The sequence below is a fragment of the Haemorhous mexicanus genome, chromosome 13, assembly GCF_027477595.1.
Source record: "Haemorhous mexicanus isolate bHaeMex1 chromosome 13, bHaeMex1.pri, whole genome shotgun sequence".
Classification (NCBI taxonomy): Eukaryota; Metazoa; Chordata; class Aves; order Passeriformes; family Fringillidae; genus Haemorhous; species Haemorhous mexicanus.
This window is the reverse complement of record NC_082353.1, coordinates 11,737,622-11,751,421: the sequence shown is the minus strand read 5'-3', so window position 1 is coordinate 11,751,421 and position 13,800 is coordinate 11,737,622. Positions and strand designations below refer to the sequence as shown.

The 13,800-nt window shown below is 41.7% G+C and overlaps 1 protein-coding gene across 2 annotated transcripts; it reads right to left on the bottom strand.

Moving 5' to 3' along the window:
* Positions 1-4,090: 4,090 nt before the first annotated feature.
* On the bottom strand, positions 4,091-9,722 carry CTXN2 (cortexin 2). 2 transcript variants are annotated; one of them, XM_059857970.1, is made up of 2 exons: positions 9,091-9,722; positions 4,091-4,532 (listed from the first exon to the last, which is right to left on the bottom strand). In XM_059857970.1, the coding sequence occupies exon 2, from the start codon at positions 4,476-4,478 to the stop codon at positions 4,230-4,232; it is 249 nt and encodes an 82-aa protein (XP_059713953.1). In that variant the 5' UTR covers positions 4,479-4,532; positions 9,091-9,722; the 3' UTR covers positions 4,091-4,229. The 2 variants fall into 2 exon arrangements, with proteins under 2 accessions (XP_059713953.1, XP_059713954.1); XM_059857971.1 differs by lacking the exon at positions 9,091-9,722 and adding an exon at positions 5,768-5,848.
* Between the last annotated feature and the right edge of the window lie 4,078 nt (positions 9,723-13,800).

Sequence of the window (13,800 nt, the reverse complement as noted above, 5' to 3'; positions counted from 1 at the left end):
CTTCAGGGATGGTCACTGATCCGTGCACTCTTCTGTGGCTGCAGCCACACAGTTGCAGATACAGCCAAGGGTTTAGTGCTGTTGCATATCAGACCTTTGCTTCTCAAATAATGAAGGGCTGAGAATTTTCTCTTGAATCTCCAAACAGTCTTCCTGATGTTGGCTGCAGGTTTACTGCTATAAAAGATACAAATAAGCTATTTCTATTATCTTGCGTGGTTAGATAAGTTTTCCACCACAAGCTCTCCCCTCTCCCCTGCCTCACCATGTATCCATGAGACTGCCATCCTCTGACTTGTTGAGTGAAAACATAGCTGAAGCCAAGACAGAGCTTATGGAGATGTTCCATCTGTGATGGGTGAAGTTGACCCTCTAACCAAACCAGCAGTATTTTGGTACAAGCTCCAGAGGAGGTAAAGGCCTGAGCTGTAAATGAGCCAAGAACTCCTCTAGTTTCAATCTGTTTTATGAAAACCCACAAAAGAGCAGGGTGACATGGTGAGCATCCATGCACACAAGCTTGGAACATGATCCTGCAATTAACACAGGATAGCATGGGGCTCACTCCTCTGTGGTCTGCTCCCCCAATCCCTTCCAGGAGAGTTGCTCCCTGTATGGTGCAGATGTTAAATCTCTTTGAGGTACAGGATTTGCATTTGTCCTTGTTGAATGTCATGAGATTCCTGCTGGTCCATTCCTCTGGCCTGTCTAGGTCCCCCTGAGTGGCAGCCCATGGGGAGGTGAACACACAGCTGTATAATCTGCTTCTCACCTCCTCTTTTCCCACACAGTTCTCCTCAAAGAAAACACAGAACCAAACAAAAACTCCAAGAGAAGAAGGGGTATGTATATTTAAGGCCTTTAGAGGGTTAAGTACCTTTGCAGCAATTTAAAGTATGGCTTAGAAAGCCCTGAAATGAGCTATTGGAATGATGGCAATCATTTGTCTTGAAACATATTTCTAAGAAGATTAGGGAGTGTAGTTGTATAGACCTGTATAATTCAGGAGGAGCCCACTTTGTTCAAAACGAGAGCATGCTTAGACATTGAAACTTTGAAAGCATTTGTAAAAGCAGAAAGTTTTAGAAACAAAATATGTCTTATAAACAACTATATGACCTGAAAATCTGGAAAAATAAGCCCATTATAGACATTTTTTTAAAGTTCCATAATTTTGCGAGAGGTTGGACTACATGATCCCCTAAGAATTTTTCAATATACATTTCTCAATGATCTGGCCCTTTGGCACGGAAAGGTAAAATACAACATCAATATTTATAGCTTAGCACTCTAAATTTTCTCTAAAATCACGTATCCAAATTAGAATTTGAAGAGCTGATAATCAGATATCTTCCATCTTCAGTATGGAAAGCTAAAGCATATTTTCTTACTTCTTCCATCAGCTATAGGTAATCTGCTGTCACCTCTCTGCTAAGACACCACTTTGTCACTCCTCATATTTATGTTAGTTTTCCTGCTTAATGTTGTATAAGCCTCACAGCAACATATTACATTTATTTAGTTTATTTTACTTCTACTGGCTTTGTTTTATTATTATTTTATTATTATTATTATTATTACACATTTATGATCATTGTATTCTGCTTCCTTCAGCCTTTTAAAGTTGCAAGGAAGTGTTTCATCTTCAGGCATGAAGGAGCAAAGACAAATCTTCTATCATTGAGGTCAGTGAAACTGTGTTTCTATCTCCATGACTGAATGAAATCCTGATTCTTTGATGACAATGAAACGTTTGCTACCAAGTAAAATGATTCTGTCATTTCACTGTCTTATTTCCATATTAGTGTTTTGCTAGGAAAAGTAAAATCTCTTACCTTTCTGCTGTTCTTGAAAATAATACTTAGGTTTTCACAATGTATTTCCAGAGATCTCTGAACTGTAATTTGCCATTAACTTTGTGTTTAGTTTTCCAGCATTATGCATATATAATCAAGTCTACCTTATTCAGGGTAATTGAACTTACCATTCAATCCTGTGCTTTTAGGGAAGGACAATCTGCCTCTTTTATTCATGCATATAGTGTGACTCTCTCTTTGAGGTGTTACAGACTCTGCCTTATTGGCCAGATTTTTCTCCTGTTTAATATACTGAGTAGACCATCCAATCCCTCTCTTTCAAAACATTTCTAGATGGTGATTTAGAAAGGCATTCTACCTTGTTAACTTTTAACCAGCAAATGTACCTATCCATTACAATTACTGGGTTTATGGCATTGCGAAATTTCTAAGGGGGCCTGAAAATACTTTTGTTATCTCAATTTCCCTCCTTGCTATGCCTGATTCTGCACAGATCATACTCTCTCTATCTTTCAGTTCTGCATATATAGTCATGCAGATAACAAGAGTTCAGGAAAGGATCTGCTCAGTTCATTTTATGCAGAAGATTCAGTGAAGTCAGTGGGATAATTCTTTGGGGGGTCCTCTTGTCCTACATGTGGTTTTAAACCATTTAATCCTGACCCTGTTTAAAGTTTTACTCTGTATGTTTAAGAAGCCTTTGAAAAATTATGTTCTCTGTATTGTTTCTGAGAAGGCTGACTTCCTAGTCTTTTTGGAATGAAGAAAAGAGCAAGCAGGAAATTATGAAACTTTGCGATTAGAAGGGAATTAGATAATTTGCTTCCAACAATAGATTGGGTTAAGAACAAAAATAATAAGACAATATTGGGGTTCTTCGAATATGTTTGCAGTGTTTGCTGTGTAGTTGAGAGATAACTATATTTAACCCAGATAACTTAAGTACCTTCAGTACTCTAACCTGACAGCCAAGAGCTCAGCTGTGCTGATTAGATGTACATAAAAAGAATGGCAGTGTCAGGTCTCTGCAGTGGATGATCCTATCCAGCAATAACAGATCACATGAATCATTGTACTGATATCTACCTTGGATTTTATGGCTAAATTAACTAGGATAAATGCAATATACTGAATTTCTGAGGGTCTGGAATTTTTTCTTGTGTATAATCTGAAGCAATTGAAAGCCCTTACATTCAAAAATTGTTTATGTTTTATAATTTAAATGGACCAGTGTAGATTAATATTGGCTGTTCATCTCTTGTGTTTTTCAGACAGGAGATTAATGTCTTTCTCTGTACAATCGAGTATTTTATGTTCCAAATGGCACTTGAGGTCTGCTGTTCCACTGTCTGCCTCTGCCTTGTATATAGGGCAAAAGGAATAACATGTATTTTTCAGAATACAGGAAAAAGAAAACAACTGCTGTAACTGATCTCCTTGTCTTAGCTCCTCATTGCAAACAGATCTGTTTAGCAGAAGTGACAGTGCCTAAAATTCTAATGCCAGCCTTCTTAAAAACGGAATTGAATTTCTGTCAAGTACTGTCACACTTGCTACACAGCTGTGTGTATGAGGGTGACCTTGAATATCCAGATTTGAATCTCTGCTTTTGCTCTTCTGCTTTGATAGGATCTCCCATGACCGGTTCATCACTGATAATCCAGATCATACACTGTGTACAACTGCTGGAGCACAAGCAGAAGAACCAGCAGAAGAACCAGTGGAGAGTGCTGGAATGTACAGAGCTCTGGACCCCATCCCTCCTTGAGGCTGGGTAAAAATGGGTAAGCAGCATGATTGTGTCTGCTTTGGCCTTGCCAGGATGGTGTAATTACTGCTGGGGGCTGTTAACCGGACAGTTTAAGTTCCACTTTAAAGTGAATCATCTTCTGTTACCAAGTGGAATACAAATATAGACACACACCTCCTGCAGACACATCCTCTAAGCCACAACCATTTGTTGTCCTCCACTTTTGTATCCTCAGTGTTTACAAGTGCAGACACTGAGTTTCAGAAAATTGTGTTGGATGAGGAAGGCAGGGGGCTACCACTTAAACATGCACCATTCATGAGCCTGTCTTTTTCTTCAGCCTGTCATGAGACACAGTAGACATGAGATCCTGCTCTGAAGAGCCAGATATCATCTGATCCTTAAAATACTGGCCATGGTAACTTTCTAGTGATTTTTTTTTTGGTATTTTTTTGCTGTTAGCCATTTTTTAATCTACCATTCCACTGTTCATGAAATAAAAGCAACATGAAGTACCTTTTGAGTTTGCAACAAATATTTATTTAACAAAATGAATGCCACCAACATATCTCCAAAGTGCAGGTATGTATAACAAATGTAACAACAGTTGGTTTCCAAAATGAAATCAACATCAACTTTAAGGCAGGATATTCTGTGAGTTTTCATGCAAGAGCATATTCAAATGTTCCTTTATCCAACCCCTCTACTTCATCTTCCCATGTGGAAGAAGGCATACTGCTGTAGGGGTCTAGCAAGATTTTGAAGCATCTGATAATTAGAAGTCCCAAGAAAACACACAAAATCCCCACAAAGGCAAAGCCAGTTTTTTGTTCTAAAGTCAGAGGGAAGGCAGACATTTCGTTGACACTCATACTGGCTGAAGTGTTGCTGCAGTAATTACTGTTCATCATTGGGCATCACATCCTGGTGGCTCTGTGGGATTTTCACCTCTATTGCTTCTTTGCCTGCATAGAAACGTCAAATCAGTGTGGTTAGCTCTAAATGGGGTGCATGTATCTGAGCTGTACCATATGAACATTTGAAAATGAAAACCAGCTTGGATTTTAGAAGTGGCCTGTTGTTTTTTCACGTTCAAATTAATGTGATAAAATTGCAACTATTAGCCCAACACACCATTCACTTACTGGCCTCTGTTTTGAGACAGCAGACTCACAATTTTCCTGCTTTCTCTCTCCTCAAAACAGAAATTTCAGTTGCTGCAAACAGCATTTTATCAGACTGGGCACAAGTCTACAGATTGTGATTTGGCAGTACTCTCTAAGGTCTCCACATGCAGAAAGCCAGTATGTTTCCTGAAATGGATTTGCATCTCTGTGCTTAAACTAGTTAAACTTGCATTGACCTCAAAGGCAATTTCAGCTAAATACTGTGGATTTTACTAATTTGATTTAGCTCAGAGTCCAACTTGTAAAATAAAAGACTGTGTGCAATTTTACTGAAGTCTTGGGCTCCAGTTTCAGAAAAAAAAAATGCTGGGTGTATTTTGAGCTTGTAAGAAAGTGAGCAGATTGCTAAAATCCCTTCACCTTTCTCTATACACGTCCACTCTTGTGTATGAGCAAAGACTGGTGGAAGAAGAGATAAAAGAATTAAATTCCCTTCCCCTAAATCTTGCTCTCATTTGTTTCTTCTCCTTGGACTTCCCCATACATACCCTGCCATTTTCACAGGCACAGTAAACAGGAGATGTGCCCGTGCTCCTCGGGGGCTGACCCTGACACGTGTCTTAGGGAAGCAGGATGCTCAAGCAACTCCACCCCACTGCTGCCACCAGGAGAGCTCTGCATGTTTCCAGAAAGGAGAAACTTCTTGTATTTGCCTTTTTAAAGTGATCCTACCTATAGATTTTAGTTGGGGGTGGGGATCATTTGCTTTATTTTAGGTTTTCCATTAGATATTGCAATCACATCTTTCTTTTGTATCTATAGACAGTGGGAGAATTGGAAGGCTGGGACATCAAAAGTGCCAAAGGACAAAGACATTTTTATTCTAAGGTTGGAACTTGAGGTTTTCTGGCTCTTGCTAACACCTATTTAACGAATGTGCCTCAGGGGAAACTCTTTTTATTAACAATTCCACCTCTTTTTCCCCGGGGAATTGCCAGTATCCATTTATTTCTTGGCAGAGTAATTAGGCCACTCAGGGCTCTGTGCTGCCATGGCTACACTGCTTCAGGTACCTGCACTGCTCAGCCAGGTAAAAGGGAGTTCCAGTATCTGTGCTCTGTACTGCAGCCATGGCTGAGAGGAGCCATACTCTGAGTCAGCCTACAAGTAAAAACAACAGAAAAAGTAAAAATAACTTTTGGTATTCCCAAGCAGACAGAAATGGACAGAACTTTTATCTTGTTTGGTGTCTCCTTTTTCACTTCAAAATTTGTGGGTTTTTTGACTGTTATCCTAAAGAACAAAAATTTCAGAACAAAGTACAAAAGGGCAAAACACAAGTATGTCTTTTTTTTCCAAATAAGCTCAATATAGTAGATATTAAATGTTTTCTGTTAGTCTTTACACATTTACCAGAGCATAACAACCAATGTTCTGTATAAGCTATAGACCTGTATAGGAGATCTTTCCTTGATTTTGAATTATATCCTGCTCTTTGGGTCTTGTTTTAATTCCTGTTAAGCTGGAAGAAAGATCCAGATACAGCCTATAGGATTTAGAAATAATGTCAACAACCAATATTTATTTTCTGAAAATACATCATAGGTAAAGTCCACTTGCTATATGGATTTTCATTGGGCATACTTCCAATTTTTCTATTAAGTTTGATCTTTTGCAGGGAAAAAAAATTACAGAAAGTTCAATATCACAAATTTATGTTAGAAGTCAGTTGATTTGAGCAAAAGCCAGTCAAGGAAAAAAAATACTTTCCAAAAGTCCTAGGGTAATGAGTTATAAAAATTAAAAACAAGGCTTATACAGGAAAATTATACCTAGTCACTAGCTGGAAAAGCCAGACCCAAAAATCCCAGTTGCTCTCTTGAAAGATGTTGAGAAGAACATCAGGGGTAGGCTGGCCATGGAGAACCCTGAATTTGAGCTGAGTCCAGACAAATAGGTTTGTGTTTGACATAACATTTCTTCACCACAGTGTAATTTTCCAAGAATATGACTTCCAGTCTTAGTAATTTTGCAGCTTACACACTGGAATTAGATGAGATTTGTTTGTACATTATGTGCTTGTCAGGAGACATTACAGGACAAATCTCTGTGCAAAGCTTGATTGATGCTGAAATGTGGAGAAATTGATATCTTAGTCTTATTTAACCAAAGTTTGCCTGAAAAAGCTGCATGAGAAAACTATATTTTGCCTGGGGGGGATTGGTTCTGGGAAACTAATGTGCAGTTTTGTATTCTTCTGTTCCTTGTCCTGAATTTCAAAAACTGTAATTGAAGACCTAAAGTTCACAGGAAATTTTGTTCAAATTATGTATCCCCAAACCCGTGGTACCTTGAGTACCTTTTATTGCTTTCACATTTTAGTGCTGCACACAGGTTAGATGCCCTCTTCCAGTTAGATATCTTTTCATTTGCTGCAGTGTATCTGTCAAAGTCCTGAGTCAGAAGACTCTGAATGCTAAGTAACCTGGCCTGGATCCCAAAATCCTCAAAGATAGCCTTTAGGACAGCATCATGGGGACAGGCATTGTATCATTTATAATCTGCAGAGCCATTCTGTGGGGGCTAGCCCTAGACAGAGCTCAATCTTTTTTTTTACAGGTCAGGATTCTTCTCCTCCTTTGATTCATTACCCATATAAACACTGGCAAAAAGAAAGGCTCCTTAACATCCTGCAGTGAAATAAAAGGCTGCTGGAAGTCCTTCTGAGGCCAGAAGAAACAATCAGAGTGCTCAAGAAAATAGCAGTGAGGAAAACAGCTTAATACTAAGCTAAGAAAAATGGAGGTATGAGCTGGGGGTGCTGGCTGCACCTGGGGGGATGAAGGGGAGCACCATGGGCACTAGGTATTGTGAGGCAACTGGAAGGAAGATGTTGAAATTCTTATTCTCTAGCAGAATCACCAGCCCAACTCTGCCTGTGTTTGGTGTGAAGATCCCAGCCTCAGCTATTTGGTGGTTTGGGGTGACAGGGTGTAATTTTTTTCGGACCTAGCCTTTACTCTCAGGTTTACAGAGAGACTTAAGAAGATCAAGAAAATAACCAGGATAATCTTCCTGGGGTTCTGGCTTTCAGTCCTTCTCTCACAGAACCCCCTACAGGATTTTTTCCTAGTGGCTCAGTACTCAGGAAACTAGTATCTTTACACGATCTCAAGCTGGGAGCATTCATCCTCTTGGCATGACTAAGCCTCAGGTGCCTAAAAACTCACTTCCTAAATGACAGTTTGTAACAAAATTGACCACATTAGTGGCCATCTGTTCTCTTCTTGGATGTCTACAGCCCAACTGCTGGTTCATGGATGTGGTTATTCTGAAAGTACTTTGAATAGCTTCAGTCCTGAGCTTGTGCTTGGGTAACAGCAAACCTAACTTGGAAAGGGACATATAAACAAGCATTCTCTGGGAGCTTTGGAAGCACCTTGTTTGCCCTCAACTATCTGTTCAGGGAAACAAAACTGTATTCCAGAAAACTGTATTCCAGAAATTGGTCATAGAAGGTGGTAAGAAAAAAAGATTAACAATGGAGAAGTCCTATAAAATAGACTAGAAATAGAAATCAGCATGAATATGGAATTCTCTGAGGAGTCTGAGCTACCTGAGTTAATAACACACGTCCAGAAATGCTGCAAAAGGAGCACTGTGACCACAGAGCCAACTTGTCATACTCGTGTGCTCACTGCATGCCTGCATTCTCTAAATTGCTGAGGAGAGCACTGTGTCTTCAGGGTATGGGTTCTAAGACATTCAGGGAGGTGAAGGTAGGAAGGCCAGGACATGGATGCTCAGCAAATGAAGGTATGGCTTACAGCTCTGCAAAGAGAGCCCCACACTGTTTTTGCAGCATGGTAACTCGGGGTGCAAGCAACACTTTTCAACATAAATAGCATTCCCCTGCAAAGAAGCAGCAGCTGAGCTGTGACACTTCCAGCCTTCCAACAGGGAATGAATTGCAAAAATAAGATTTTATCTGTAGCAAATATATGAGCCTGGAGTCTTCATTGGATGAGAGCTTCTGTGCTGTGAATTCACATACGTGGTCTAGATTTGAGTAATATAGACATGTAGGAAAATAAAACGTTTACTAGCATCATCCTTAACTTGGGAATGTGGAAAAGTGTTGCCTGCTGCCCTGGGGGATGGAGGCTGAGAGAGACCGAGCACCTGCAAAGCAATTGTTGCTGTAGGGTGGATGGCGCGCCCAGCCTTCGCATTCACCGGCCCCGCTACCCCGGGGACGGCAGATTTAGGCGCTTACCCTGCCCTGCTCCCCCCGCCGCCCCGGCTGCCTCCCTCTGTCCCTCCGTGCCCCCGCCGGAGAGCAGCCGGGCCGCAAGGTCAGCCCCGCGCCCCGCCCGCCGCGCCGCCCGCTACGAACCCGTGTCCTCCGCGCCCGCGCTGCCCATGGTGGCGGAGCGCGGAGCTCTCCGCGCCTCCGGCCGCCGCGCCGGCTGGCCGAAGTCCAGGCTGGAGTCCCGACGGTTCGGGGCACGGGGTGGTCCCGGGCGGCGGGGGCAGCTCGCCCGGGCTCCCCTCGCCGCCCGGCGATGCGACCCCGCCGGGAGATGCTCAAACCGCCCTAATTAAAAAATTAAACACGGCCGCTGCTGCTACCGCCTCCTCCTCCACCTCTTCGCCCGCCCCTTTCCATCGCTATTCTGCCGCGCTCCTCTCCAGCCCCGCTTTTCACGGATTAAACCCAGGAGCGTGGAAACTTCCTGCAAAACACTACGTGCGGTGCATCGGTAAGGGCCGGGCCGGGGCCGCTGCGGAGCGGGGCGGGAGCAGCCCTCCCTCCTCCGCTCAGCTACCGCCGCCCAGGCCGGGTACCGGGGCCTCGAAGGCCGGGTGGTCTCTGCAGTGATGGAGAACGGGGCTGCGGTACCCGCAGGAGGGGCTGCACCCTCCCGGGCCCGGTACCGCCGAGGGGCGCAGCCCCGCTGCCGGCGCCGAGCAGGACCTGTGGAGCCGCGCTGGGTGCGGCGGGGCCGCTGCTCGCCGTGAAACAGCGGGCAGGGTTTCACTCGCTCGTCTGAGTGGAGCGTGCTGAGCCGAAAGCCTCTTAGGCTGTGCCCGCAGTGTGGCCTCCGGTCCTCCCAGCAGCTCTAATAGTAATAACGATTAAAGCATAGACCTCGCATTATATCCTTTCATTAGCCGCGTTTAGCTGATGCTGGTTGCATATTAGAGAGGTTTCTATTTACCACAACAGCAGGTGTTAAAGTTGGATTAGGAAAGAAGATTCATTTTCCCAAAGCTGGATCTGTATATATTGCATTAATAAATCACAAATCTGTTTCAAATGATGGTGATTCCATATTTGTAAATCATCAGGGTGAATACACCCCTGCAGGGATGCACGTGGGTCAGTGGAACAGGACTGCATCACACTGTCATGCATCATGAGACTTATGGGATTGCTGTAGACCTGCTAACAGATTTTGTTCTATGGAAAATAATTTTAAAACTCCTCGTGTTTCTTCTACATGCAATAACACTACGATAAGTTAAACCTTCTTCTTGAAATGATCTGGGGAACAAAAGGGTTTTGCCTTGCCTGCCGTTTTAATGCCTGGTTCCTCTGCTGTGACTGCAGTGAACTTCCAAGCACTGAGTCAAAATACAGCTTTCTCCTGCTGTTAAAACTAATGGTTAAACTGATGGTTAACTATGTACTTGCTAATGGTTATTGGTTTGATTTTCTAATGCTGCATGATTAGTCATGTGATAAACAATGTCTGTAAATCAAGCTAATTTTTGAAGTGCCTTTCATATTTAAAGATCCATGAAAGACTTTATAAATAGATAGTTTTAAATAGTATAAGATTGTGCTTTCAGAGTATGTATATAGAGCCCCTACTGTTCCTAAGGAGCTCTAGTTTTCTTTTTCAGCCCTGTCCTTGATTTGCTTGGGGGCCTCATGAAGGTCTCTCACTAGACTGAAAGCTGTAGTTTGAAATTTGGGAGGAGCATATAGAAGATCTGAGAATTTCAGAGTGCTTCCTCAATTCAGGGAGAGTGACAGAAATCCAGGGATTCCTAGTAATTGATGAGCTTTGCTACACTTGGAGAACCTTACTGGAGATATGACTTGGTGAGTAGCCAGGACCACTCTGACTGCTATGGCTGGGAATGAGGGACAGCATTGATAATAGAAACACATTCTGAGGGGGTGCTTCTTGCCTCTTCTGCCAGAATTTAGGCATGGATGCTGGGCCTTTCACTATCATTTTCCTGGAAAAGGTTTACTTGTGGGATATTACTCCTTAGAGATACATTATCCTTTTGTCTTGTTATTTTTAAGAGGGTTGAACTTAAAGAATTTTTTTTAACACTGAAATAGTTGTCCCTCTTGTACTCTGTCTTGGCAGAAGTTGCTGAAATCATGTGTTTATTTCTAGGAATCTGACATTCATGTTCTATTCTGAAGACTTCTGACTTTATATATTGAAGATCCACTTTTCTGGAATTGAAACCGGAAAAGAAACTGGCAGCCAGCAATAGGGAATGAGTCTCCCTCTTCATCTACCAGTTGTCAGCAGACAAGTAGCACTGTTTTTATGTTCAAGATGGTATATTTTAAAATGGAAAAGTGATGGAATAACAATCTTTTTCTACATTTCATTTCTTTTTCACTTGAAATTCACAAGTTTTTCTTTTGCATGGGAGAAGTGATTTTTTGGTAAGGCAAATGGTAGCAGTGTAGGTGAATCATTCTGGATATATGGACAAAGGGAGTGTTCACTCTTTGTTTTCAATTTCTTTATCAGGATCCATCTTTTGTGTTTAACTGACAGTTATTATCACTTTCATCTGACTTCAATCATATTTGCTGTTGATTTGATCCTTATTTAGGGAGTGCTGTGTTTCCTCAAAGGAGAGCCCTTGATCACAAATAGAGATTTTATAATGATCTAGTAATTTGTTATGTTGAGTTGGCGAATTCAGTTGGCCTAATTTAAGGTTGGGCAAGACATTTCAAGCCAAGTGGGTGCCAGTCAGGGAAAGGCAACATGGAAGTCTTTGAGCTATCAGCTGGTCAATACTTTTTAAGTTTAAGGATCACTTGAGTGGTGTAGGTGTCAAGAAAATGTAACTGTTTTGAGGGATAACAAACTCCCTTGTATCTTGCTTTCCAGCTTAGCTTTAAACAGCTCTTTGCATGTTCTTTTGCAAGCAAACTCTCCCTTCAATTGCTAGAAATTTTAAATGGGCTGAAGTGGGTAGATTCGGTGAAGAATATTGTGCACAGAAGAAACAGATCAATTTGAAACTCCCCTCCCAAGCAAATTTAAGAAAGTTTTTTGAGAGTATGCATAATCAGAAAGCAATAGTATATAGGGGAGATAAAAGCAGTAATAGAGATGCAGAGCAAAAGCAGGTGGATTATATAATAATTCATGTATTGATCACAGCTGCAACTTGGAATTATTTAATGTAATTTAATTCAAGGTATTTCGCAGTTTTAAAATAATAAATATCTATTCTACCATGTTTTTTTCACATAGTCTTAAAAGATCTGAATTTCTATTTGTGCATGTTCAAAGGCTATGCTTTACTAGACTCTGACTTTACCAGCAGCATAGAGTCTACAGCCCTGTGGGTCTGTGGGGCACTGTTTTGGTGACTGCTGGGAATGGGGCTGAAAAACAAGTCCTACAAAGCAGCCTCCCAAAATTAAAAGTCTCACTAGGTCCACTCTTCAATTAGGAAAAGTGTAGGGTTTCAGAAGAAGGTTGAAAATCACCCCCTTTAAGTGCAGTTAGTGCTAGTGTTGGGGACAGTGGAAGATTGCATGAATACACTGAAAACCAACAGTGCCACCTTGTGTGGGTGGGACGGGAGAGTTCGTCCATGAGGAGGGGAATGGCCCCCGGTGCATCTCCAGCTCTTCCACCCTGGCAATGGGGCGAGCCCCCGGCCAGCTAGGGACAGGGCAAAGGGAAGGATGAGTTCCCTTTAGACCTGCAGGAGGGAGGTGTTTGCTGCCTCACTTGGAAGGCAGAGGTGGTGGGTATGTTAGGGGCACTCAGCGTGACAGTGGAAGAAGGATCAACAAAAAAGCAGGTTGCTCAGATTTTGCTTTTGTAATTCAGCAGCTAGAGTAATGTCTGGGGGAAGAGGGGTAATGTGAATTGTTTCCATGTAGGAACAGTAAAAGTGCTACCGAAATCTGCTCTTATACAGCCTTTTAGGGGTAAAAAATAGGTGATTAAGATTGAGACTCAAGCTGTGGTCAAGGGTTGCACAACACTGAAAAAATTTCATGAGACTTAGGGAGATGTAAGCCTGCCATGGGGGACAAAGACAAAGAAGTTAGGTCCCTGAAGATCTAGTAGAGCAGGTCTCCTGTGTGACTGATACCATGCTGTTTCTCAGCCCAGAAAGATAATGCTTAAATGCAAAGAGAGCCTTTGGAGAAAATAGTATTTGCTTACTATAGGTCCACTATAAGTATGCAAAAGAGGGTGTCAGTTGCAGAGTAGGTTTAATTTTATTTTTTTAGCACAAACTAAAGCATTGTAGGTTGAGTGCAGCCTTAGGCAGTGCAGACTGGTCTGGAAATACTTGTGTCTGTGCAAAAAGGAGTCTTTAAATAAGGCATGAAAGTAAAAAATATTTACAAAGCAAATATATTGCTAAAGGAACCCTTCTCCAGCTGTACTTGGGGCTTCCTGGAGAAGGGACAGGCTCTAATAAAATGCTAAGCACATTTAGGTATCATGGCAAACAAAAGAAGAAAAATTATATGTGACATATTTGCCATGCAGGTTGCTCTGCTCTCTCTCATATAGGTGAGAACGAAAATAGTAATTTACAAAAAAGAAGTCAAATGGATTTAAAAGCTAGGAGACTCAAAGTTCCCATTTTATGAATTTCTGTACAAACTGACTTTTAGGAACATAGCGTTTTTCACAAGTTACACCTGATAAAAGTATTGATGAACTGCTTTTGATCATGACTTAACCAGAAACAAAATTTTTTAAAAAATTCAGATAAGCAAAAGATGAATTAAAGTGGTCCTTTCTAAAAGGATGGTGATACATATTTGTTCATTAGCATATTGGGAACTATGCCTTGTTTGTCA